The sequence below is a fragment of the Tenrec ecaudatus genome, chromosome 17, assembly GCF_050624435.1.
Source record: "Tenrec ecaudatus isolate mTenEca1 chromosome 17, mTenEca1.hap1, whole genome shotgun sequence".
Taxonomy (NCBI): Eukaryota; Metazoa; Chordata; class Mammalia; order Afrosoricida; family Tenrecidae; genus Tenrec; species Tenrec ecaudatus.
The window spans coordinates 64,799,229-64,826,551 of NC_134546.1; the positions used below are offsets into that span (position 1 = coordinate 64,799,229).

A 27,323-nucleotide genomic window follows, 5' to 3' on the forward strand; every position below is an offset into this window, starting at 1 on the left:
GCCGGTGTAGGAGGGCGCGGGCTTTGGGGTCAGAACGATCCGGTTTGAATTGTGGCCTCTCTACCCACCATCTGTGCAGCTCTGGGCTCCTTATCAGATGTCCAGCTCTAGCGTAATGGTGAGAGTACCTGAGATAAGTGTAAAATGCCTGGTACCTAGCAGATGTTCAATCCATGTTAGCTCAGGCCTCCCCAGGGCCCCTTGCCAGCCTCTCCCGCCTGCACTGCGCTGGTGCTGTCATGCAGACCCCCCGCCTGAGCCTGGGCATCTCTGCTGCCACCTTCTGGAAAAGCGAGGGTTCACTAAGGCTGTCTCAAGGGGCCTGGGTCTCGCTGGGAACCTGGCAGAGGATGAGGTTCCAAGAGCTGCCTGGCTGGCCCAAAGAAACTCCAGCCCCAGCCCACCCCTCACACTTTCCTCCCGGGAAACCTGAGGGCCTTTCCCAGTCACCCGGGACATTTGTGACAGTGCTGGAGCTAGGCACTGTGGCTGCAGAACCCAAGTCCGGGACTCCGTCCATGAGCCTGATTGGGTAGTGGGCTGCAGGTGGGTTATGGGATGGATGAACGGGGCGGGTGTGGTCTGTCCAGTGATTTTTCTGATGCTGAATCAGAGGTCAGCTCATTCTTCTCCTGGAGTCAAGAGAAAGTCCCAGTGCTGCTGAGCTGTTTGGCCATGCGGCTCTGTGGCTCTCTTTTCCCCCCATCGGATTTCTGTCCAATCGGCCATTGTGGCTCCCAGGTCTCGGTGAGCATCGGGTGAAGCACTGCATGTGAGGACATGAAGTGGTAAGGCTGCCTGCTGGCCTCTTCTCTCTCCAGGGTCCCTGGCATCTACCAGGGAGCTGGACGTGGTCATCGTAGCAGCCCCGGAGAACACCACAGTGGTGTCCGGTCAGAGTGTGGTGATGGAATGTGTGGCCTCGGCTGATCCCACCCCTTTTGTGTCCTGGGTCCGGCAGGGTGAGTGAAGCAGGGAGGCAGAGGGCAGGTGGGAGGGCAGAGTGAAGGAGGAGTGGGACGTCTCACCTACGTCCACACTAGGGGGCTGTCAGGGAACCACTATGGTTCGGCAGGAACTCCTCTCCCAGGGCGGACCATGCTGGACCACCAGGTTGGCAGCTGCTCACGAACAAGCTTGATCAACACCAATCAATGTAGCGCTGTTCCTTGACAAGGCAGTTAGAGTTGGCCATTCCCAACAGCATTCTTGAGGTCCTGAATAGGGCAGCACCATGCTTACTCATTTCGATTCCTCACAAGTGTTGCAAGTGAGGGTTAGAGAGCAGGGAGGGCGACTCGAGGCCAGTAAGTCGGGTGGGACCAGGATTCCAGGGCTGTTCTGTTTAAGTACAAAGCCAGTGTGCTCCTGTCTCTGTGGACCCGGCACCAGGCTGAGCCTGTGACTCAAACACACAGATGAGAGAGAGGCACACAACCTGCCCTCCAAATTCACGGTCTGCCCGAGGGAGACAAGGCACACTGTGAGTGGGAAGTGCCAGGGGACCAGAGGCACTGCCGCTGCCATCGGGGTAACACGTGTGCTGGGCCCAGCTCCAATCTGCTACTTACTGAGCACATCCACACCTTCTTTTGTGAGTGAGCGGTCTGAAAGGAGGGACGTCGGTGACACAGCCACCACTTCAGAGCCTGTTATGTTACTGGTGCACTGCTCCCCACAGTCCTGTGAGCAAGGAAGCGCATTGCTATTGAGTTAATGCCCACTGAGTAGAACTGCCCCGAGGGCTTCTTAGAACCGCCGACCTTGCTATTGACAGCGCAACGGCTCAGGAAAGATCATTTTTATTTCCGCTCGTCACTAAGAAGCGGCTTGTCCCATCTTGGGGCTGCAAGTGGTTTGCACTTGGCTACTGAGCTGAAGGTTGTCGGTTTGAGCGCACTTGGTGGCACACCACAGCAAAGTCCCCGAGGTCAGCTTCCGTAAAGATCACAGCCAAGCAAACGCCATAGAGCAGTTCTATTCTGTTACACCAGGGGGCGCCCTGGGTTGGAATTGGCTTGACAGCAGCAGGTTTGGTTTTGGGATTTGTCCCAACTCCATGGCAGAAGCAGTTCTTGACCCCAGGGCTCTTTCCCCTTCTTCTCTGGCTGATTCTATCACACACACACCCTCCCCTCCCCGCAGCTGCCTTCTGGTTACGTCTGCCACACATTCATTAGATAGACACCCGTGTACACAATGAGTACGTATTGTTAAAGAAAAAGCATCAACAGAACAATGAATGTCCACCACTGAGCTGATGGCGTAGCAGAGTGCTCAGCCTCCCGGCCTGCACCACCTGATGGGACTTATGCCGCTCGTCCGCAGGGCCCGCCTTGAGCTGCAGTGTCACCCAGAGGGCCCGATGCCGATGTTGCTCAAATTTAGACCATGTGTTGGAACCACCAAAGGAGCTCGTAAGACTGCAGGCCCCTCATTCATCCTGGGAGAGCTGTGAGCCAGGAATCGGTGTTTCACACAGACCCTAGGTCCTTGCTACTGAAAGTGGGTCCTTGGACTTGCCACCTGGGCTGCTTAGAAATGCAGACTCACAGGCCCTGCCCCAGGCAGCTCCTTAACAAGTCTCCCGGGGCCTCTGGGGTGCGTCCAGGATGGATCTTCAACTTGTCCTCCCCAGAGGATCCTCACACTAGAAGTCCTGGGAATTCAGTGGGAAAAGCTGCCTCCAGCCTTCTTGGATCAAACAAGCAAACAAGCAGCAATGCAAACCCACTTGTCATGGAGCCTCATCAAATCTGACTCAGAATGGCCCTGGAGGACAGAGGAGAGAGAACTGCCCATTGGGTCCCCAAGCTGCCGGTCAGCTTCCTCGGTCTCCCTCTGAGCGGCTAGTGGGTTCAAACTGCTGTCTTTGTGTGAACAGCTGACTGTTTTAACTAGTGTGTAGAACATGGAGGAGGAAAGAGCTGGAAAGGGGCTGTTTTTCTGCCCCGACACTGTTCCACTTCCAGGAGCTTGCGCTACTAAGTAGGACAGGATCTCCCCCTCTGGCTGAAAAGCTATGCATGTCCACTGTAGAGAGGAGGGGAAACCAGAAGCCAGAAAGCAACCTGCTGCCCAAGATGAAGATGGTGGACAGATGAGTGCATTTTTGTCCAAAGCAAGCAGCATTTACAATTCTGAATCCTATTTTCACCCAACTCACTGCCGTCAAGTTGATGCTAACTCACAGTGGTCCTATTGGGCAGGGTAGAACTGCCCCTGCGGGTTTCCAAGATGCTAATTCTTTTTTTTATGCTAATTCTTTTAAAAAATTATTCATCCTTTTACAGGGAGCTTGTACAGATATCATAAAAATCCATAATTCAATTAGGTCAAGCATCAGTTTCCAAACATTTTCTTTCTTCTTGAACTCCTTGATATCAGCTCCCCTTTATCCCCTTCCTCCCCCACCCTGACCTTCAGGAACCCTATTGTTATTATATATTGTTATTGTTATTATTGCCATATCTTACCCCACCAAATATTTCCATTCACCTACAATTCTGTTGTTTTCTCCCTTCAAGTGGGGTTATTCAATCAGCTCCCCTCGTCCTGTAGCCTCACGGAGTCATTACTCCCGTTACTGTCTCTGAAGGGTTACCTATCTTGGTTTCCATGCATTGAACTATCTTAATTATACAATTGAACCTAGGCAGGTCAAACAAGATTAATGAGGTAAAACAAAACCCACAAAAGTAAGGGGAGGAACTATTTCAAAAAACTAGAGGATAGTTATGTGTTTCATCAGTGCTATATCACACCCTGGATTTGTCATCCCCTTCATGTGAACTTTCTGTGAGGGACTGTCCAATTGTCTTACGCATGGGTTTGACCTCCACTTTGTCCACACTTCTTCACATCAATGTTATTGCTTGTTTTTGAACTTCTGATACCCATTCCTGCCAGCACGTCATGATCCACAGGCTGGTGTCCTTCTTCCATGTGGGGTTTGTTGCTTCCCTGCTAGATGGCCTCTTGATTAACTACAATCCTTTTTTTTTTTTACTACAATCCTTTAAGACCCCAGACACTATATCTTTTAATAGCCAGGCACTATCAAGGACTGTAACTCTTTTTTCTTCTTCAAGGATTGTAACTATGAGATTAGAAAGCCCATCTTTCTCCCAAGGTGGTTTTGAACTGCGGACCTAGTGGATTGGTGTACTACAAGTAACCACTACGTCACCATGGCTCCTATTTCACCCAACAGCATTTTATAAATAGCTCCCCGTCTTTAAAACGGCTTCAAGAATTACTTGTTAGTACAGCACAATAGCCCATCATTTGATGTTGGACTTAAAGTCCCCTCCAGTTGTCCACGAGTGCAGCATACACTTCAATGACTGTCCTTATTTACAGATTCCTCCCTGTCAATCTGCTCATCCCCCCAGGGCAGGCTCCCACACACGGAGGGGCTGGTTTCAAAGGGAAGGGGTAGCCCCTGTACAGTCTCATCAGCATTTCCCCTTCACCGGCGGTGCCAAGGACCTTTCTGAACACTTCTCTGGTTCGATCGATGAAACACGGAACCGGGCTTTGATTGCTTGGCTCTTTAGTGCACGAATGCCGTTCTGCTGGCCTTCGCCGTTGTGCGTCTCTTCTGGATTCTCTCTTATTGTCTGGAAAGCAAGCATTTTTTGTTGGCTTGTTTTGTATTTTTCTTTTAACTCGAGATAAAAGTCCTTGCAAATAGTCAAGTCTTCAGTCCAGGTTAGATCTTACAGCCATCACTGGGGTCCTGGGCTGAAGCCCTAGGCAGGGAATGTGTGTCCTTCTGAGGGCGATGTGGCCTGCCGCTGGCCACTGTAGGACAAGTGCTTATTGTCTCTGTGGCACTGTGCCAGGCCTGCACCAACTTTAAAAAATAGCTTCATTGACATATGCTTCACATATCATGTAATTTACATGTTTAATCACATTAAGAGCTGTGCAATCATCACCACCATCGATTTCAGAACCTTTTCCTCTCATAGTAAGTGGTGTTAGCTTTCCACTTCCCCCCAAGCTGCCCTGCCCTGGCCTGCCCTAGGCAATTATCAATCCACCCATATTTTGTTCCCCCTCACTGTAGCTCTCCCACCTGGGGGCTGTCTGCCCATTCTGCAGATGGAAACCGCAGGGCTTAGAGAAGCCCAGGACTAGCTGCTGTGTTTACTTACCTGGCTGTAGACGCCCGAGTCTGGAGATGGAGGGACGGGACCTAGCGGACCTGGTCATGGTGCGTGTGGCGGGCAGCCCAGAGTGCCCGCACGGGTCACGGCCATGACACTGAGCAGCTCAGTCTCCGCCATGCTGGTTGTCTGGGGGCAGCCTGGGCTGCACAGCGTGTTCCCCTCTTTCCCCCAGATGGGAAGCCCATCTCCACGGATGTCATCGTTCTGGGCCGCACCAACCTACTGATCGCCAGCGCGCAGCCGCGGCACTCGGGTGTGTACGTGTGCCGCGCCAACAAGCCCCGCACCCGAGACTTCGCCACGGCAGCAGCTGAGCTCCGCGTGCTGGGTGAGGCGGCGCGGTGGGGCAGAGTGGGCTTGAGACATAAGCTGGGGCTAAAGCAGTATTGCGGAGGGGTGAGTGTTGGGGGATTGAGGAGTGGGGGTGGGCGCGGGGGTAGGGCTACAGAGGACTGGCTCCTGGGCAGGAGCCCTTAGCAAAGGGGCCTTGAGGATGGGGCAGGGGAAGCCTGGGAACAGGTTGGGGAACGGAGCGGTGGCAAAAAGGGAAGAGAAGGGTGGTTGGGGCTGCCCTGGGTGATTGGTAAGTGGCGGTGGCGACGGAAAGGAGCCCCGGTGGTAGCGTGGGTTAGGCTCAAGGTCCACAGTTCAAACTCAGCAGCCGCTCCCAGGAGACATGAGGCTGTTTGCCCGTCTCAGACGCCGTCTGTCAGCATGAGTGCGATGGCAGTGCGTTTGTCTAGATGGGACTGACAGCGGAGGGGGAGGCAGTGATCCATTGGGGGTTTTTGCTCTAGGTTGGGGAGGCTGCAGAGCCCCAGGTTATGCTGCTAAAAGTAAGGTCAGCAGTTCGAAACCACCGGCAGCGCCACCGGAGAGAAGGGGCTTTCTAGTTTCATCGAGTGGACGCTTCCGGAACCTACAGGGGCAGCTCTAGCCAGTCCTATAGGGTCACTGTACGTAGGCAGCGCCTGTTTGCAGGGAGTTGGGCGTTTGGGCCAGTGGGGAGAAGGTGGAGACCCGGTGCTGAGCCCTGGTATTTGGGGGAGGGGTGAGTTAGGCAGCGATGAGAGTGAGGAAGGCAGGAGTGACAGTTTCCCAACGGGCGGCGCTGGGGCATGGGGACAGGATATGGGGGGCGGGCGGCGCTTTGGATGGCGGCGCCAATGGTCAGCGTCCTCCCTCCCGTCCCCAGCGGCCCCGACCATCTCGCAGGCGCCCGAAGCGCTGTCGCGGACGCGGGCGAGCACGGCGCGGTTCGTGTGCCGCGCGTCCGGGGAGCCCAGGCCTGCGCTGCGCTGGCTGCACAACGGGGCGCCGCTGCGGCCCAACGGGCGCGTCAAGGTGCAGGGCGGCGGCGGCAGCCTGGTCATCACCCAGATTGGCCTGCAGGACGCGGGCTACTACCAGTGCGTGGCCGAGAACGGCGCGGGCACGGCGTGCGCCACCGCCGCCCTGGCCGTGGTGGTGCGCGAGGGGCTGCCCAGCGCACCCACGCGGGTCACGGCCACGCCGCTGAGCAGCTCCGCGGTGCTGGTGGCCTGGGCGCGGCCTGAGCTGCACAGCGAGCAGGTCATCGGCTTCTCGCTGCACTACCAGAAGGCACGGGGTATGTGGCGCAGCGGTGACTGCAGGGGGGCTTGGGCATGCTCTGAACGGGAGAGAGGAGCGTGGATATAGACTAGACCAGGGTTTGGCCGATCCTGCCCCTCATAACAATTTAAAAATTATTCCGGAGCCACAAATACATTTTTACAAGTGAAATCACCCTTATCTGATTAAATAGTACCCTTTCATTTAAAATTTTTCCACTTCTACTTTAGAGCACACGTATGTGTTGAAAGAGCTGCCCATGGCTGTGAGGCACGTTTTTCGGCCCCTGCAGTAGGTGATGGTGCTTGGGCCTGATACTGGTGCATGGGTGTGTGGCGAATTTTCCACCTCAGCCACATTTGTTCTGAGAGAGGATGCTTCTCCTGCCGGGGGAGGGGGGGGGGATGAGAGAGAAAGCGAGAAGGAGCATTTCAGAAGCCCCTTTGCACACCTGAGTTCTCCCTTCCACATGGGTCCCTCTAAGTAGAGGCGGGAGAGAAGGTCCCACCCAGCAGAGGAGGCGATGCGGTAGCCCTCCTGGGGAGGTTACGCTAGAAACTGCCCCGTCTCTGGGGTTTATCTGAGGGATGCCTACAAAGCTGGGGTCCGGAGAGACCCCGTGATGCTCCCTCGTCCCTGCGTCACCACCCTAGGCGTGGACAATGTGGAGTACCAGTTTGCAGTGAATAATGACACCACAGAGCTGCAAGTTCGAGACCTGGAGCCCAACACTGACTACGAGTTCTACGTCGTGGCCTACTCCCAGCTGGGGGCCAGCCGCACCTCCACGCCCGCGCTGGTCCACACGCTGGATGACGGTAAGGACAGTGGACTGCACAGATTTCCTGGGGACTCAAAGTAGCCCTCTGAAAACTAAGCCCCAAGTAACCACCATTGAGTTAATGGGGACTCATACTGACCCCCTAGGACAGGGTGGAAGTGTCCCTGTGCACTTCTGAGACTGTAATGTTAACTAAAGGGGGTAGAAAGCCTTTCTCCCTCAAAGGGGTTGGTAGTTATGAACAGCTGACCTTTCGGGTCGCAGCCCAACACATAACCAGTGTGTCACCAAGGCCCCTCAGAGTAGCCCTGGCTGCTTCCTACGAGTATGCGACAAGGTGCTTTTATGTGCCTCAACTCATATTGTGTGCCCCTGTGTGCAGGGAGGAGACTGAACCCCCCCCCCCGCCCATGAGAGTGGCTTGCCTAGGGTCAGTTGCACAGCTGGGGTTTGGGTCCAGGTCTTGGACTTCCCTGTTCCAGACAGCCCTGCACACCCGCCCACACTCACCTCAGGGTGGAACTGGTGACGGTCAGCGTTCCCCGAGGAAGCTCCTGCCCCAGACCTCGCTCTGGCTCCATGCTTGGAGAGATGTGCTCTTCTCACAGAACTGTGGGGATCTCTGGGGCCAAGTCCCCTCATCCTCCAGCTTGGGACTCCCCGGAGAAGCCCCCTCTTCTCCCTCAGACCCTGGCTTGACATGCCGTGTGACCTAGACAAACGTCTGACAATTCCTGGGCCTCACCCTCCTCATGCTGATGGTCTCTGTCTTAGTCCCCAGCGCAGCGCCTCAGCTCTCCCTGTCCAGCCCCAGCCCTTCGGACATCAGGGTGGCATGGCTGCCGCTGCCTCCTGGCCTGAGCAATGGGCATGTGGTGAAGTACAAGATAGAGTATGGTTTGGGAAAGGAAGGTGAGTGGGGACAAAGTGTGGGCTCTGAGGCCTAGGGAATCACTCGTGAAGGCTTGGTTAGGGCCTCTGGGGCCTCATCTGGCTGGGGGAAGTCAAAGGAAGTTAATCGGAGGGGTGGAGAGAGACCCTGGGTGGACAGGCTGGGCATGGGGACAGCAGAAATGACAAGGAAGATAGAGATCGCTAGCACGACCTCCTCAACAGCTGCTTTTCATTGCCCTGTGGAGTCCCTGCCTCGGTTTCCCCATGGGTGAGATGGGACAGGATCCCTTCCAGCTCAAAAAGCCAGTGAGGAGGTGAGGGGTGTGCTCATGGGGTTGCAACAAACCGGGCACGGGGGAGGAGGTGCTGGGCACATCTAGGCACTCTGGGGGTTAGGGGGATGCACTAACTGGGCAGAAAGGAATGATGGTAGCTAGACACCCAAGGGGATGGTGGGAAGTCTTGGGGTGTTTGTTGGGGCTCCTGAAGGCAGATGGTGCCTGGTGGCCTTCACAGCGCACCCTGTCCTTCCCCTTGGTGTGTCAGGAGGCAGAGGGTCACCTGCTGTGACTCTCCCTGCACTAGGGGAGCGGCCTACATCCACCAGGATGGAGGGGGGCACCCAGGAGCCCAATGCCTAGAGCCAGTGTCAACCCAAGCACTGGGTGGTCAGTACTGAGGGGGCCTGAGGCTCTGGTGCGCCCCAAGGAACCAGGGTCTGTGGTGGAGGTCCCTGGTCCTCAGGTGACCACCCAGCAGCCCTCTTTCCTGTGCCAGCAGATCAGATTTTCTCCGCCGAGGTGCCGGGGAACGAGACACAGCTTATGCTGAATTCACTCCAGCCCAACAGAGTGTACCGAGTCCGGATCTCGGCGGGCACAGGTGCAGGCTATGGGGCGCCCTCCCAGTGGACTCAGCACAGGACGCCGAGTACGCACAGCCAGAGCCACGGTACGGAGCTGAGGGGCAGGCCAGTGCTGAGAGGGACTGTGAGGGCATCTGTCTGTGTGCCCTTGGAACCCAGAACCCCACCTCCTTGTCCAGGGCTCCCCACTGCTTGTCGGGCAAAGGAAGCCTGGGCATGGAGGCTAGTGACTCCCGTCTGTCTCCCTTCTTGGATCCGCTGTGTGACCAGGACAAACCCGTCACGATGCTGAGGCCTCTGCTACCTCAAGGGGGTGGCATCTCAACTAGCAATGTAGCCTAAACAAAGTGCTTAGTACACAACACGAGCCCATTAAGTTGTCGCGGCTTCCACGAGGATGCTCGCTGGCTCTGTTGAGAGGCCATTTAGTGTGCAGGCGGGAGCTGAGTCCCAAACCTGTGGAACGCACGAGCCGTGAGCCTGGGCGAGCTCGTGAGGGTCTCTGAGGCTCGGTTTCCTGATCTGTCAAATGGGGACAGTGGAGCAGTGACAATAAAGGCCAGACGCACGGACAAAATGTGCAGCCGGAGACTGACCCCAACAAGCTCCCCCTCTGGTACAACCCTGCTGTCCAGCCTCCAAAACCCTTGCCAGTACACAATTGTCTGCCCACTCTCAGTCGATGCCCAGGACACACCCTGTGTCCCTGGCACCCTGTGGTTGTCCAGCAGGGAGTTGGCTACTGCCCAGCGTGTAGGGTGCATGAGTGACCAAATGGGGTGGCCTTGGGGAGTTTGGCCAAGGCTCACACTGACTAGATGTCTCTGCTGTTCGCCTCCTCCCCCTTCGGCCCTCCATCCCATTCTCATTTCCCCCACTCCGCTGTCCTGCCCCTAGTCCCCTTTGCCCCCGCAGAGTTGAAGGTACGGGCAAGGATGGAGTCCCTGGTGGTGTCCTGGCAGCCACCTCCCCAGCACACCCAGATTTCTGGCTACAAACTCTACTGGCGGGAGGTGGGGGCTGAGGAGGAAGCCCATGGCGAGAGCCCCCCAGGGAGTCGTGGAGACCAGGCTTGGGACGTGGGCCCTGTCCGGCTCAAGAAGAAAGTGAAGCAGTATGAGTTGACCCACTTAGGTGAGGAGGGCGGGGGTTGGCGGGGTGGGGGCGCAGGGCGGGAGTTTAGTGCAGAAGGGACCTTCAGGACCCTTTAGCCAGCGAATGGCCCTGTGACCTTCCACAGCTCCTGGCCGCCTGTATGAGGTAAAGCTGGTGGCATTCAACAAACACGAGGATGGCTACGCGGCAGTGTGGAAGGGCAAGACAGAGAAGGCCCCCACCCCAGGTGAGGACGGCTGGGGGCAAGGGTGGGCTGGCTCAGGCTCGGAGTTGGGGTGCTACTTCTTCCCTCTCCCCTCTGAGGTGGTCTGCTGGCCTCAGTGCGCCCTCGGGCTGATTCTCCTAAAGTGGGTGGACCTCTTGTAGCTCCAGAGAGCCTCCCTCTGTCACAGTGAGAAGTCACGGAAGCTCCTTTCCACCTGCTACATAGGGCCGATGCCCGTCACCAGGTCTTGATTCGGAAGGCTGTGACAACAGAAGCCTCGCCATTGTTCGGTGACTCCTGATCCCAAGTTTGACCTGAAAACAATGCACGTGACTGTCAGGTGACCACTCAATTCTGGATGATACGTAGGGAGAGTGGTCCTATGTGCTCCACAGGGACAGTGAGGCTCAGAGGGGTCAAGGGACTCACCCAAGGGCACATAGAGCTGAGGTTGGAGCCAGGACTCCTGGCTTCCAGGTAGAAGATTTCCATTGCAGAAAAGGGACACCTGCTCAGGAGACTGTTATATGATTCCCCCACCCTAATTCCCAGGCTGACTCTCAGCCATGTGACTTGGGGGAAGGAGCCAAGCCACCTGGTACTAATTCAGCTCATGTATTCATTCAGCAAATATTTATTGAGCCTACTATGTGCTGGCTCTGTTCTGAAAATTTAGTGGTGAACAGCACAAATTAGGAATCTGCTCTCGTGGAGTTCATTTTATTTTATATGTATAACATAATGCCTTCTGTCTACTTTACAAATATTAACTAAGTTATTCCTCATCCCAGCCTAATGAGGCAGCTCTGCTTTACAGAATAGGGATGGGGCCCAGAGAGGTAAAGAACCTTGATCGAGGTCACACAGTTAGTAAGTGGCAGGACTGGAATTTGAACCAGGGAAGTCTGGCTCCAGAGTCTGTGCTCCTCACTCCCACGGGGTGCTGCTGCTTCCCATCACATTCCTACACACGCATGCTCAGTGCCCTGCTAGATGTGTGGCCTTGGCAAAAATCACGTACCTTCCTGGGAACTTTCATCCCTCATCTCTGTCATGGGATCCATGCCACCTAATTCACAGGCTCAGAAGGGCAGTCCCACGGTGCATGTCGAAGGAGACATGGAGACATCACACACACACACACACACACACACACACACACACACACACACACGCTGATGTTCGTTTTTCAGACCTGCCCGTCCAGAGGGGGCCGCCCTTGCCGCCTGCCCATGTCCATGCAGAATCCAACAGCTCCACGTCCATCTGGCTTCGCTGGAAAAAGCCGGACTTTACCACAGTCAAGATTGTCAACTACACCGTGCGCTTCAGCCCCTGGGGCCTCCGGAATGCCTCCCTGGTCACCTATTACACCAGGTGGGGGAGAGGCTGGTGCTTTAAAGGGGGAGGAGTGACAGGCGCATGGAGGGGCTTGACAGCCGATGGCAAGGGGAGGGGGACATTTCACAGCTCACTTGTCATCCTGGGGATACATGGAGGGTCTGCGTGGGGTGCCGCTTTCTTTCCCTCTGGCCTGATGGTAATAGTGGCAAAGAGAGAGTCAGTCCCCTGTGCCCTTGCCACAGAGCTCAACTCTGGAGACTGAGAGGCAAGACCTCATTTTCCAACCTCACGGAGGTCCCAGTCACATGGCAAGACAGAGCCCTGGGTCTAGCAGAGGAAGCAGATTGCGTACAAAAGCAGTAGAAATTTATGTTTAAGCCAAGTAAAAGATCATCCGAGATGATTCCTGGGGTGGGAAAGGACTTGCATTAATCCAGGAAGGCTTCCCGGAGGAGGGAGGAGTGACATCAGGGGCCCCATAGATCTAGATCTCTCTGCCCATCCTCTTTCCGGCCTGAAGGAGCTTTGCTGAGTCAATGGTCTGAAAGTGCAAGTCACCTTTTCTTGCCTGACAGCTCTGGAGAAGACATTCTCATTGGTGGGCTGAAGCCATTCACCAAGTACGAGTTCGCGGTGCAGTCCCACGGCGTGGACGTGGACGGGCCTTTTGGCTCTGTGGTGGCACGCTCCACCCTGCCCGACCGTGAGTGGACCCCAGCCCATGTTTTATCCAATGCCTGCTCCCATGGCCTCCTTTCCCAAACATCCCTCAGAAACCCCTTGCTCTGCGTTTGTATGGACGGCCTTTGGGCTGGTCTCAACCATTTACCTCTAAACCTGATGGCTTGGGTGTGAAGTGTGAGCCTGTAGATGAGGCTGTGGCAAGACCTCCCTGCCACTGGCCGGCCAGCTGTCTAGGAGTCCCATTCTGGACCCCATCCTGCCCCTGATACACAGACAGACCTGGGACAGGTCCCTGCCCCCGCCCCCAGCCTCAGAGCCTTATCTGTAGAAGGTAAAGATGGCATCGTTCAGCCTGCAGCTGTGTCTCTTGGACACGGACCCACCATTGGAAATGGCCTTCCAGGGCAGACAGAATTTTCGGAGTCTGTTTCCCTTTCCCATCAACAGCAGGCCTTTGTCCTCGGCCTCAGGGTCTGAAATAGAAGGGGGAGAGGCAGGGAGTGTGAGACGGGGAGGCCCTCAGCACTCGGGCTCTGCCTTTTGAAAAGACACCTATTGCTCACTTACTGTCTCATTATCCGACCTGTTGCATTTACAAATGTACTCCCTGCCTGGTTTGCGCATGAACAAGGTCTCTGGTAGTGGGAGCAGTGTGGGCCAAGAGGAACCCTGTGGTTAAGGTCCTGTGTCAACTTGGCTGGGTCATGACTGTCAGTGGTTTGGCAGTTACATAATAAGGTGGTCACCCTCCTTTCTCCCAGAGCGTCTGAGTCTTTGGAACGCGATCATCAGCATGCACATAGTTTCTCCCCCTCTGGAACCTCCGTGACCAGGGCTCAGAGCTACACAGTGACTTTTGAGAGAACAGGTGCTTTCTCAAAGGAGAGTCTGTAGCCCTAACTTCCCAGCTCACCTGATGGAACTCAAAGGGTTCTCCTTGTTCAGAGGGGGTGCCTGAATCCTGAGAAGCAGAGATTTACCAGAGGTCTGAAAGGCAGCCTGGTGCGTGGCTCTGTTATACCTTTAAACCCTGGGACCCCATCACACCCCTAAGATCGGAGTCCCTTCCCTACTCCCCCCACCAGGATTAGCTCAAACTGAGACCTTTCTCTGGTGGGGCCTTCTGAGCCTGTGGGAGCCTGCGCCTAGGGTAGGCAGAGACAAAGCTATACAGGGCATCTTCGTATCCAATTAATTTTACTTGAAGACTTTCTAGGAGGATTTGGAATTTGAGATGATAAATGATTTACAACCTTATTTTAGATATTAAAGTTTACTGTGGACTCACGTAGTAGAGAATTGAAAACAAAATGTAAGTCTTCCAAAAAGGCCTTTGAGCTCTGGCCCAGACTTCTAGAATACTGGGACTACCTCCTCTACTCTTGGAAGTTTTTACATATGGAAGTATGTGTGTATGGAGGTATCTGTGTATGGAAGACGTGTGTATGGAGTATCTGTGTATGGAAGTATGTGTGTATGGAGTATCTGTGTATGGAAGTATGTGTGTATGGAGTATGTGTGTATGGAAGTATCTGTGTATGGAAGTATGTGTGTATGGAAGTATCTGTGTATGGAGTATCTGTGTATGGAAGTATGTGTGTATGGAGTATCTGTGTATGGAAGTATGTGTGTATGGAGTATGTGTGTATGGAAGTATGTGTGTATGGAGTATCTGTGTATGGAAGTATCTGTGTATGGAGTATCTGTGTATGGAAGTATCTGTGTATGGAGTATCTGTGTATGGAGTATCTGTATGGAAGTATGTGTGTATGGAGTATCTGTGTATGGAAGTATCTGTGTATGGAAGTATGTGTGTATGGAAGTATGTGTGTATGGAGTATCTGTGTATGGAGTATCTGTGTATGGAAGTATGTGTGTATGGAGTATCTGTGTATGGAAGTATCTGTGTATGGAGTATCTGTGTATGGAAGTATGTGTGTATGGAGTATCTGTGTATGGAAGTATGTGTGTATGGAAGTATCTGTGTATGGAGTATCTGTGTATGGAAGTATCTGTGTATGGAGTATCTGTATGGAAGTATGTGTGTATGGAGTATCTGTGTATGGAGTATCTGTATGGAAGTATGTGTGTATGGAAGTATGTGTGTATGGAGTATCTGTGTATGGAAGTATCTGTGTATGGAAGTATGTGTGTATGGAGTATCTGTGTATGGAGTATCTGTGTATGGAAGTATGTGTGTATGGAGTATCTGTGTATGGAAGTATCTGTGTATGGAAGTATCTGTGTATGGAAGTATGTGTGTATGGAAGTATGTGTGTATGGAAGTATGTGTGTATGGAGTATCTGTGTATGGAAGTATCTGTGTATGGAAGTATGTGTGTATGGAGTATCTGTGTATGGAGTATCTGTGTATGGAAGTATCTGTATGGAAGTATGTGTGTATGGAGTATCTGTGTATGGAGTATCTGTGTATGGAGTATCTGTGTATGGAAGTATCTGTGTATGGAAGTATGTGTGTATGGAAGTATCTGTGTATGGAGTATCTGTGTATGGAGTATCTGTGTATGGAAGTATCTGTGTATGGAGTATCTGTGTATGGAAGTATCTGTATGGAAGTATGTGTGTATGGAGTATCTGTGTATGGAGTATCTGTGTATGGAGTATCTGTGTATGGAAGTATCTGTGTATGGAGTATCTGTGTATGGAGTATCTGTATGGAAGTATGTGTGTATGGAGTATCTGTGTATGGAGTATCTGTGTATGGAAGTATGTGTGTATGGAGTATCTGTGTATGGAGTATCTGTGTATGGAGTATCTGTGTATGGAAGTATCTGTGTATAGAGTATCTGTATGGAAGTATGTGTGTATGGAGTATCTGTGTATGGAAGTATCTGTGTATGGAGTATCTGTGTATGGAGTATCTGTATGGAAGTATGTGTGTATGGAGTATCTGTGTATGGAAGTATCTGTGTATGGAAGTATGTGTGTATGGAAGTATGTGTGTATGGAGTATCTGTGTATGGAGTATCCGTGTATGGAAGTATGTGTGTATGGAGTATCTGTGTATGGAAGTATCTGTGTATGGAAGTATCTGTGTATGGAAGTATGTGTGTATGGAAGTATGTGTGTATGGAGTATCTGTGTATGGAAGTATGTGTGTATGGAGTATCTGTGTATGGAAGTATGTGTGTATGGAGTATCTGTGTATGGAAGTATGTGTGTATGGAGTATCTGTGTATGGAAGTATGTGTGTATGGAAGTATGTGTGTATGGAGTATCTGTGTATGGAAGTATCTGTGTATGGAGTATCTGTGTATGGAAGTATGTGTGTATGGAAGTATGTGTGTATGGAGTATCTGTGTATGGAGTATCTGTGTATGGAAGTATCTGTGTATGGAGTATCTGTGTATGGAGTATCTGTATGGAAGTATGTGTGTATGGAGTATCTGTGTATGGAAGTATCTGTGTATGGAAGTATGTGTGTATGGAAGTATGTGTGTATGGAGTATCTGTGTATGGAAGTATCTGTGTATGGAAGTATGTGTGTATGGAAGTATGTGTGTATGGAGTATCTGTGTATGGAGTATCCGTGTATGGAAGTATGTGTGTATGGAGTATCTGTGTATGGAAGTATCTGTGTATGGAAGTATCTGTGTATGGAAGTATGTGTGTATGGAAGTATGTGTGTATGGAGTATCTGTGTATGGAAGTATGTGTGTATGGAGTATCTGTGTATGGAAGTATGTGTGTATGGAGTATCTGTGTATGGAAGTATCTGTGTATGGAGTATCTGTGTATGGAGTATCTGTGTATGGAAGTATCTGTGTATGGAGTATCTGTATGGAAGTATGTGTGTATGGAGTATCTGTGTATGGAAGTATCTGTGTATGGAGTATCTGTGTATGGAGTATCTGTATGGAAGTATGTGTGTATGGAGTATCTGTGTATGGAAGTATCTGTGTATGGAAGTATGTGTGTATGGAAGTATGTGTGTATGGAGTATCTGTGTATGGAGTATCCGTGTATGGAAGTATGTGTGTATGGAGTATCTGTGTATGGAAGTATCTGTGTATGGAAGTATCTGTGTATGGAAGTATGTGTGTATGGAAGTATGTGTGTATGGAGTATCTGTGTATGGAAGTATGTGTGTATGGAGTATCTGTGTATGGAGTATCTGTGTATGGAAGTATCTGTGTATGGAGTATCTGTATGGAAGTGTGTGTGTATGGAGTATCTGTGTATGGAAGTATCTGTGTATGGAGTATCTGTGTATGGAGTATCTGTATGGAAGTATGTGTGTATGGAGTATCTGTGTATGGAAGTATCTGTGTATGGAAGTATGTGTGTATGGAAGTATGTGTGTATGGAGTATCTGTGTATGGAGTATCTGTGTATGGAAGTATGTGTGTATGGAGTATCTGTGTATGGAAGTATCTGTGTATGGAAGTATCTGTGTATGGAAGTATGTGTGTATGGAAGTATGTGTGTATGGAGTATCTGTGTATGGAAGTATGTGTGTATGGAAGTATGTGTGTATGGAGTATCTGTGTATGGAAGTATGTGTGTATGGAGTATCTGTGTATGGAAGTATGTGTGTATGGAGTATGTGTGTATGGAAGTATGTGTGTATGGAGTATCTGTGTATGGAGTATGTGTGTATGGAAGTATGTGTGTATGGAGTATCTGTGTATGGAGTATGTGTGTATGGAGTATCTGTGTATGGAAGTATCTGTTTATGGAGTATCTGTGTATGGAAGTATCTGTATGGAAGTATGTGTGTATGGAGTATCTGTGTATGGAAGTATCTGTGTATGGAGTATCTGTATGGAAGTATGTGTGTATGGAGTATCTGTGTATGGAGTATCTGTATGGAAGTATGTGTGTATGGAGTATCTGTGTATGGAGTATCTGTATGGAAGTATGTGTGTATGGAGTATCTGTGTATGGAGTATCTGTGTATGGAAGTATGTGTGTATGGAGTATCTGTGTATGGAGTATGTGTGTATGGAGTATCTGTGTATGGAAGTATCTGTGTATGGAGTATCTGTGTATGGAGTATCTGTATGGAAGTATGTGTGTATGGAGTATCTGTGTATGGAGTATCTGTGTATGGAGTATCTGTGTATGGAAGTATCTACGTATGGAAGTATTAGTATCTGTGTATGGAAATTTCTACCTAAGGAGGTATCTACCCATGGAGGCATCTGTGTATGGAAGAAGTGTGAGGAACAGAGCTGAGTGGGAAGGGCTTTCTGAAGAGGGTGGGCCAGGGGTGGGGGCATAGTGGTCAAGCCATTTCTCCCTGCTGTTTCTGAGCAATGTCAGGCCTGTGTCATCCTGGCTGGGCCCTGGTGGGTTTGTGGTTTGTTCCAGCAAGAGAGAAGGGAGACCCTGTCCTTGGACTCTGCCTCCCAGCTGCCACAGACCTAAGGCTCTCCGTGTCCCTGCCTCTTCCATCTGCACCCCTGCCCCTCAGGACCCTCCACACCCCCCTCAGACCTGCGCCTGAGCCCCCTGACACCGTCCACGGTCCAGCTACACTGGTGCCCCCCGGCGGAGCCCAACGGGGAGATCGTGGAGTACCTGATCCTGTACAGCAACAACCACACCCAGCCTGAGCACCTGTGGACCCTGCTCACCACGGACGGTGAGGACTTGGGCTCCCTCGCCCCACACCAGGCATCTGAGCTTATATCCCATCCTCCTTTCCATATGTCCCAGGCCAGGGGGCAGGTAGCAGGGAGCAGCAGCCTTTCCCAGGCTGATTGCCCTGTCCATCCCATATCCCAGCCCTACTGGATCCCCCAAGCCTGCTCTCCCGGCAAATCTGGCCCATGTCACCACGTCACCATGTAGAAATGGTGCTTCAGGGCAGATGGACTTTCTTCCCCCTACCCCGTCCCCAGGAAACATCTTCAGCGCCAAGGTGCACGGCCTGGAGAGTGACACGAGGTACTTCTTCAAGATGGGGGCGCGCACGGAGGTGGGGCGCGGGCCCTTCTCTGGCCTGCAGGACGTGATGACACTCCAGGACAGGCTCTCAGGTGTGAGGGCGGGAGGACCGCATGGGCCCTTGGAGGCTTCCAGCATCAAATCACCTCCCCCAGGGCCCGCCTCTTCATTGCTTGGCTTGGTGAGGGGCGTGGGGGAGGGCGCACCCAGGGGAATTGGGTGTGGGTGCGTGATGATTTTACTGCAAGGAAGGTGAAGCCATCTGCTTCCGTAAAAGCGGACAGCCTTGACAACTCCATGAGACTACCGTGTCCTACAAGGTCACTGAATCAGAATCAACTTTCTGGCAGTGAATTGATTGTGGGGGAGTGGGCGGCGGGGGAGGGGTGGAGAATGGTTTGGAGACCTTCTTAAAGGGTCCCAGTTTCTCTAGGAAATGGATCTGCCTGGAGGATTGGCTTAGTGAGGTAAGAAGCTTTCTAGAAGGGTGGAGGCTGCCCGCAGAACCAGCTGCATAAGTTGTACAATGAGAATGCCGGGCCCCTTTTCAAAAACAGGAATTAGACTTTCAGCATGGTGACAGCACCACATTCAGCCACATTTGGGGCCCTGGTGAGCGTGGAGCCCCGTGGCCCTGCTCATGCCCTCTGTGTTCCACCCAAAGGCCAGTGGGATAGGGGAAGGCCATGACTTCTGGATGGAGGCCGAGAGGACAGTGGGAGGAGGGAGGGGGACTTGTCCTTCTCAGAAGACTATGAGTCTTCCCTGTCCCTGACTGCCCTGTCCCCTTCCTCTCGCTCACCAGACTCCCTGGACGTGCACTCGGTCACGGGCATCATCGTGGGTGTCTGCCTGGGCCTCCTGTGCCTCCTGGCCTGCATGTGTGCCGGCCTGCGTCGCAGTCCCCACAGGTGGGCAGGGGCCACTCTGACCGCAGCAGGGAGATTCCCAGGAAAGGGCTGCAAAGATGGGCAGACGGGTGGGCGGGTAAGGGGCTGTGCCTTCCCTTCAGCATGGCAGTCAGGACTATGAGGATGGAGGACAAGGGTGAGGTCCTCATTCGATTGGGGAGGTGAGCCCCCCAGACCACCCTCTCAGCAAAGACAGCCTGAACTGTCTTTCTTCCTCTTCTTTGGAAAGCCCCGGGTGCCTGCAGGGACACAGGGACTAAGCAAGCATTGAGTTGTGTATATTCCTTGCACCAATAAGGAAACTGAGTCCCAGAGAGGGTGGAAACCCACCTAGAGCCACGACTGGATCCCAGGCTCACCTGCAGCCCCTCCCCCTGTACCCACGGAGCCCTCTGCCCCATCTCTCCTAGGGAAGCCCTGCCAGGCCTGTCCTCCACCACCACTGCAGGGAACCCAGCGCTGTATTCCAGAGCCGGCCTCGGCCCTCCCAGCCCCCCAGCTGCCCATGAGCTGGAGTCGCTTGTCCACTCCCGTCCTCAAGACTGGTCCTCACCACCGTCAGACATCGAGGACAGAGCTGAAGTGCACAGCCTCATGGGTGGCAGTGTTTCGGACTGCCGGGCTCACTCCAAGAGAAAGGTGAACCTGAGCCTGGGTGGTCGGTCTCTTGCCAGGTTAGAGTCCCACACTGTGGCTCATTCCCAAGTAGGACACCAGGTGGCGCCAGAGCACAGCTTGTCACCCCACCCTCTCCTGGTCCTGGGCCAGCTGCCCCAAAGAGAAGGACATGAAAGGGTTGGCAGGGCAAGAAGCAAGTGGGCCTCTATCCCCTGGCAGACTAGGTCAGCCTGGTTTTCGCAGAGGGGAGCGCCCCCAGTGGATGGTGGGTGACTCAGGAGGCTAGAAACCCAGCTCTCCCATCCCAGGAGCTGGGGAGGACCTCTAAGGTTTGGCCCAGCAGGGGCAAAAGGACTGGTCAGCTTGGCTGTGGTCAAGAGGGGGGCCAGACCTGCAGGGTGGACCCCGCCAGACCATCAGAGGTTGCACATGGCATCCTACCCTGACCAGCCCCCTGGCACCTCTGAGCGCTCCCCATCCCTGCCTCAGAGGGGAAGGATACTGCTCTGTGCTTGGCAGCTCCAGTATCTACTGCCAGGTTTGCTTTGCTTTCCCATGGGAGGACTTTTCCATCTCCAGATCCCGCCCCACTGACCCAGTCTGCTCTGGGCTCCTCCCCTGAGCCTTGGGCAAAGGCCACTGGGAGGAACTAGCCAGGGGCGGGCAATGGGGCAGTCTTCTTCCCCACACACTTCCCCATCTGTTTTTCAACCCCAGTCAGGGCTGGTCTATCTCCCTTAATGCCCACCCTTCTTTCTGTCCCCATACAGATTTCTTGGGGTCAGCCTGGAGGGCCGAGCTGGGCAGGCTCCTGGGCAGGCTGTGACCTACCCCAGGCCGGTCCCATGCCCTCTCTGACTCGAGCCCTGTTGCCCCCTGCTGGAACTGGGCAGACGTTATTGCTGCAGGCTCTGGTGTATGAGGCCATCAAGGTCAGTGTCTTGAGATGAACCAAAGAAAGACTTGGCAATTGACTTTGAAAAACAAACTGTTTGGGCTATGTCATAGTCGGTGTGCCTACCTATATAAGACAGGCAGGGGAAGCGTACCCGAGGAGAAAGCAGTGGGACCAATAGTCCTGGGGAGACGTGGGGGTTGAGGGCAGTGGGGAAAGGGGACAATGAGCAGGCAGCATCATAGACAGGGGAACAACTAGGGTATTAGAGTCAATAACAAGGAGGAGATGGGGGAGGGCAGTGTCGGAGCAACAGCAAACTAGCTAAGAGGAGGTACCAAGAGGCAGGAATAAGGGGAAAGTGATGGTGGGGCAGGAAGAAGGTAAAAGGAAACAGGAAGGACCTAGGAAGCAAAGCAATGGATAGAGGTTTAAACATAGCGGTGTGCAAATGTAAATACATTAATCCACAAAAACAGGTATTGGCCCATGTAGATATATTTATACGGCAATACACTGAGGTAGTGGATGGATTTCGACCTCTGCTCATAGTCTCCCTCAATACAAGAACACTGTTCCAACAAATCAGCAATATGAAATGTTCACCTTCCTGCCACAATTCGCTGAAGACAAAACAGGTGCATAAGCAAATGTGGTGAAGAAGACGGATGGTGACTAGCTATTAAAAGATGTAGTATCTGGGGTCTTGAAGTTACACAAGCCACCACTCAGCAGAGAAGCAACACGTCCACATGGAAGAAGCACTCCGCTGGTGCGGTCATGGGGAGCCATCGGGACCGGGGAACAGGAATCAGAAGACACATGACAAACAAACAAACAAAAACATATTGTTGAGAACGAGGGGGCTTAGAGTAGATACCCCAAACCCATCTGTAGACAACAGAACAATCCCCCCTCAGAGGGGCCACAGGGAGGGGATGAGTCAACCAGGGTGCAGTAAAGAATTGATGAAACACACAATACTCCTCTGGTTCCTAGAGGCTTCCTCACTCCCCACTACCATGATCCCAGTGCTGCTTCTCAATTCAGACTAGACCGGACCATGTGCACAGGTGTAGGTAAGAGATAGGTGCTTATGAATACAGAATCCAGGAACAGGAGGGGGAATAGTGATACCAGATGGGTAGGGGGAAGGGGTAGGAGGAAGGGAGAAAGGAGGAACTGATCTTAATGATCGATACATAACCATAAACATGTCTCCAGGGGGAAGAGCAACAGAAACCATGGGGGAGGGAGACAGTGGTTGGTGTGAGATATGAAAATAATAACAATTTGTAATTTATCAAGGATTTATAAGGGAGGGAGGGAAAGGGAGGGAGAGGAAAAGTGAGGAGCTGATACCAAGGGCTCAAGTAGAAAGAAAATGTTTTGAGAATGATGATGGCTACAAATGTACAAATGTGCTTGACACGACGGATGGATGGATGGATTGTGATGAGAACTGTAAGAGCCCCCAATAAAAGCATTTACTAAAAAACAAAACAAAGAAACAGAAAAAAAGCAGGCATTGAAAACTTTATAGAGTTGCCCTGAGTCAAAATCCATCTGAAGGCATGATTGAACTATTGAATTTTATGCTATATAAATTATATACCAATAAAACTTTTTTAAACCTCTGTCAGCGGTTTTCAACCTGTGGGTCGCGACCCCTTTGGGGGTCAAATGACCCTTTCCCAGGGCTCATCCAATTCATAACAGTAGCAAAATTACAGTGATGAAGTAGCAACGGAAATAATGTTATGGTTAGGGGGTCACCAGCACATGAGGAGCTGTGTGAAGGTGGAGAAGGTGAGGAAGGTGGAGAAGCGCTGCTCCTTCTGAAGGCAACTGGTATAGGTGTTTCTGGTGGTGGCGCAGTGGTGAAGCACTTGGCTGCTAACTAGGTCAAACCCGCCAGCCACTCCTGAGGGGAAAATGCAGCCTTAGAGACCCGATGGAGGCAGTTCCACTCTGACCTGCAGCGTCACTGAGTTGCAATCATGTCTGGGCTTGGCGTTTTAGTTTTGGGTGGGAAGGGAGAGGGAGGGAACCGATGGCTTGGGAGTGCTCTGAGGACCCCTGGGAGCTCTTCTCCCTGGGGAGGGGCCTCTAGCCTAGAAGTCACTAGATTGAGAGGGTAGCGGGCAGGCCAGTGTGTGGGAATGTGTGCGTCCTTGGGTTGGATGCTCGGCTCCCAGCGATAGTGATTTTGTATTGTTTTCTGCTCTGACCAGGGAAGTGGGAGGAAGAAGCCACCCTCCGCCTACAGGAACCAGGTGGAAGCTGAAGTCATTGTGCACTCTGACTTCAGTGCGTCCAAGGGGAATCCAGAGCTCCAGCTCCAAGACTTGGAACCTGAGGCTGCCCTGCCTTTGGACCCTCCTAGTCTCACCTCGGGGGTCATAGGTCAGTGGCAAGCAGCAGACTGGCTGGACCAGGAGCAGGGAGGCTGTGAGCAGGCAGCTACTGGGTCAGACAGACTTACCTGCCTGCCAGAGGCAGCCACTGCCTCCTGCCTCTACCCAGAATTCCCTGCCAGTGCGGCTCTGGAGGATGCTCCTGGGAGCAGCTGTCCCCCGAAGGCCTCCTGCCCTCCAGCAGCCAGCCCAGCCCTGCCCAGAGTCCCGGTCTCTTCCTCTGCTTAGCTCTGCAGTTTGGAGCAGGCTGGTGTGGGCCAGGGGAAATGGCCTCAGTAGCCATGCTTGGCACATGTGTCCCTGTAGATGCTAGCCCTTTGGGCTCTTCTGGGGCACTTGACTGTGGGGAGAGGAAGATATGGATCTTTTACACCTGCCACAGTCTTTGCTACTCTTATGTGACATGAGACATAGCTACATGTGATGTGCACACGTGTGGAGCACATGTACTGTCTTGTGAGCTGTGGAGCCTGGGCCCAAGCACTGGTCACTTGGGCCTAATTGATGCTCCGGATCAGGACAAGGTCCAGAGGAGTCAGCCCCAGCCGGGCCCCCCACCTTATCTCCATCAAGGAACCTTGTATTACACACTCTGAGAGTGTCTCCAGTGCCCTGTCTGACAAGACAACCTGGCCCATTTCCTGGCTGGCTGGACTGAGTGCACGAAGGTTCTCACCGCCCAACATCTCACCTGCATCTCCTCCCCTGCCCCTACTGCCCCAATCCAGGGGGTGACCCTGGCACCCTCAGAAGCAACTCTGCATCTGTCTCATTTTGTAATGTGTGAAGTGCCTGGTTTTGAAAATCTGCTAATCTCCCTTTCTCTCCCCTCCCCTTTGCTACTTTGTCTGCTATTTCCCAATGAACTTGCCCTCCCTCTGCTCTGCCTCGCCTGTCCAGCCTTCTCTGCAGTGCCTCTCTCTGTCTCACACCTCTCCCAGATTGCCACCAGTTCCCCTGCCTGGGTTCCATGTCCTCGTCCTCCCTAACAACATGACTACCTCATGTCCCTTCCAGGCCACAGCGTGGCTCCTGCTGTGTCCACATCTCTGGTGGTCCTCGCGTCCTGTCTGCTAGCAATGCCTCTGCATGCCCCATGCCCAGGCCACCACGTCGTCCACAGTCTCCCCAGCTCAGAGCCAGAGACGGTGGTATCTCTCACCTGGGGACTGGGCTAAGGGGGCTCTGGAGGATAGTGGGAGTGAGGAACCCCAGTCACTGAGAGGGGCTTTTTAAGACTGGAAGGGGAATATGTGTCACACCTCCCTCAACCCCAGGGCCCAGGCTCAGGGTAAAATAACTCCCTCCCTTCTTTGCAGGGAGGTGGGATTGCTGGATGGAAGTGGCTTAGAACTTTCCTTCTAGTTTAGGGATGAGAGAAGGGAAGCTGGATTTAGGGGAGCTACATCCTAGCCCCTTCCTACTCTGCTTGCCTGAAGCAGTGGGGTGGGGGTGAGGTAGAGTAAGCAGAATCTCTGGATCTGCCCCCAGCACACTCACTGTCCATCAGTCCTCCCTGGGTGTTTCCAGGGAGGCCTAAACACACATTTTGTTTTTCTCTTCAAATCCAGTCTTGAAGTTCTTTGCCGTTGACATAGAGACAAAGCTTGATTTCTTACTGTTTCCCCTTCCGAGAAAACAACCCCGTGTGTGTGTGTGTGTGTGTGTGTGTGTGTGTGTGTGTGTGTGTGTGAGTTTGGTTCGCAGGAGCCTAGGCCTGTGGGGTCTGTTCCCTGGGACTCTGGTCTTGAAAATGGATCAGCACATCAAGGGTTAACTCTGGCTTCTGGGCCAAATTGAAAATAACCAGTCTATCTTTCCTCCCCCCCACCCCACCCCCACCCAGCCCCTCCTTCTTTCTTCTGCTTTTTTTTTATCGGTAAAATGTCTCTCAGCAGAGTTGCCACTTCCTCAGACCCTAGAAGCATCTGTTTATTACACTCGGATGTCACTCACGTTTGACATCCGCACCTACACCGCCGCCTCCCCCTCTTCCAGCCAGCCTCCGAGAACGCTAAAGATGATTAATGTGGGGTTTGTAGCTCATTAAGGACAGTCTTCTCGCTTGTACTATTTCTGTAGTGTTCCGCACTGCTGTGGAATGTTTCATATACCACTGTATATGTTTCAGCGTTGCTCTGAAGGTCGAAAGCCTCCTTTTATTTTGCTGGTTTGATTTTTTTAAGGAGAGAGAGAGGAAAGAAAACTGCCTTGACTTGAATGGCTCTTTTCACCGTGGGCTCTTAGCATTAAACTCCATAGTCACTTTTCATCTTCTTGTCTAACAGGCACCTAGGTTCTGGTCTAAATGAAATCACTGCAAATGAGACCATTTACAACCCATTAGGTGGGTGGATGGGAGCCCTGGTGACACTGTGGTTAAAGCACTCGTTGAGAGGTAGGTGGTTTGAACCGACCGGCTGCCCTTGAGGAGAACCATGTGGCCGAAACTCTCTGGGGGAGTTGTGCTCTGTCCTGTACCCAAACGCAAAGCAGACCCATTGCCATCCGGTCAGTGCTGACTCACAGCAGCCCAGTGGGGCGGGGGTGCTGCCCCTGTGGAGCGCTTGTTTCTGTGTCCAGCAGCTGGCAGCTGGCAATTGCTCACGTGGCAGTTAGCAGCCCATCTTGTAACCACCACATCACTAGGGCTCCTACTCTGTCCTAGACGGTCCCTGTAAGACACAACTGACGTGACAGCCATGGGTTTGCTTTTGTTTTAGGTTGAGTGAAAAATTGCTCCTGAAAAGCAAGTCAGCAGTGCACCTGGCCTCTGTCTGTAACTCACCCTCGGTCGGAAAGTCAGCATCGGTAGCATTGGCTATGACAGGCTCGGGGTCATTTTGGACATGTTAGGATTGTGTCTTTCTAGCAATACTCTTATCAGAAGAGAGTCTATTGGCCCTTACAGGGTAATACTCTCTTCATCGCCTTTCATTGATGCCTTAATTTCTTTTTTTAAGTCTCACTTTAAAAACCTTCCTCCTCTTGATGCATGACAAGTGTAATTGGTACCTGCTCGTTTATTTGTCTATATTTAGTTAATGCTGTATTATTTAATTATTTCTCCAGCATTTTTTTTCACCTTACGAACAAGATACTCTTTAGTGTTAAGTGAAGGCATTGATCATGTATCTGTCGCTATAATGGACTAATAAACTATTTTCCAAAAAAAAAAAAAGTGGAGTTCTGTTATGGAATGTTCAGGGTCGAGAAAGGCCCAAGGCAACTTCCTCCCTCACAGGCACTTTGGCCAAAGGACAGGAAGAAGGCTCTAGTGAGACCGGCCCTTCGATGGCGCTCTTACAGGCTCTCCAGACGTCTCATCCCTTCACTGTGGACTGACGTTTCTTGAGTGCAAGGGAGGAACGAACAACTCCACAACCATTCTTCTAGATAATTCTGGTCACCAAAATGACTCACAGCTGCACATTCTCCTGCATGCTCCCCCACCAGCTCAGAGACCCTGAAGCTCATAATCGCCTTCACATACACACCCAGACCCACACATGGAAATCCACGCTCCCCCTGACATATGTCTCAGGAAGATGGCTGACAGCTGCTCCCTGACAGAACCTTTACAGAGCCTGGACACCCTCTCCTCTTGGAAGGAACCGAGCCAGTGGCTACCCTGCCTGGGATCACTCTCAAAGGGGCTGGTAGGCCAGGCCCCAAGCTAATTGACAGATCATAGAGGGAGACACTGCACATTTTGCATGAAGCAGACTAGCCATCATTTGTATTGTGATCAAGAAGAATTAAACACTTGTCCAAATGAATTTCAAATGACAGCAATCCAAGACACCAATTTGATCCCTCAAAGGACAAACCAGGAAAAGGATGTTGGTGAATTTGGGACAGGCGAATACAGATAGGAGTCTCAGGAGAGCCCCCCTCACCCCTCCCTTCT

The 27,323-nt window shown here is 52.4% G+C and overlaps 1 protein-coding gene across 5 annotated transcripts in view; it reads left to right on the forward strand.

The window, feature by feature from the left end:
• The window catches only part of IGDCC4 (immunoglobulin superfamily DCC subclass member 4), a 48,291-nt gene extending 21,726 nt beyond the window's left edge, over positions 1-26,565 (forward strand). For 2 of the 5 annotated variants that reach the window (XM_075535995.1, XM_075535998.1), the window contains exons 5-20: positions 822-962; positions 5,350-5,505; positions 6,373-6,786; positions 7,424-7,588; positions 8,326-8,463; positions 9,223-9,396; positions 10,208-10,444; positions 10,551-10,652; positions 11,825-12,008; positions 12,551-12,678; positions 18,097-18,267; positions 18,527-18,664; positions 19,378-19,483; positions 19,894-20,122; positions 20,872-21,033; positions 23,231-26,565. In XM_075535995.1, the coding sequence (XP_075392110.1) occupies positions 822-962; positions 5,350-5,505; positions 6,373-6,786; positions 7,424-7,588; positions 8,326-8,463; positions 9,223-9,396; positions 10,208-10,444; positions 10,551-10,652; positions 11,825-12,008; positions 12,551-12,678; positions 18,097-18,267; positions 18,527-18,664; positions 19,378-19,483; positions 19,894-20,122; positions 20,872-21,033; positions 23,231-23,641 (3,056 nt within the window). In that variant the 3' untranslated portion in view covers positions 23,642-26,565. Of the gene's footprint in view, positions 1-821; positions 963-5,349; positions 5,506-6,372; positions 6,787-7,423; positions 7,589-8,325; positions 8,464-9,222; positions 9,397-10,207; positions 10,445-10,550; positions 10,653-11,824; positions 12,009-12,550; positions 12,679-18,096; positions 18,268-18,526; positions 18,665-19,377; positions 19,484-19,893; positions 20,158-20,871; positions 21,034-23,230 lie in introns of all 5 variants that reach the window. The other 3 variants (XR_012780676.1, XM_075535996.1, XM_075535997.1) reach the window with 3 other exon arrangements.
• The last annotated feature ends 758 nt before the right edge of the window (positions 26,566-27,323 follow it).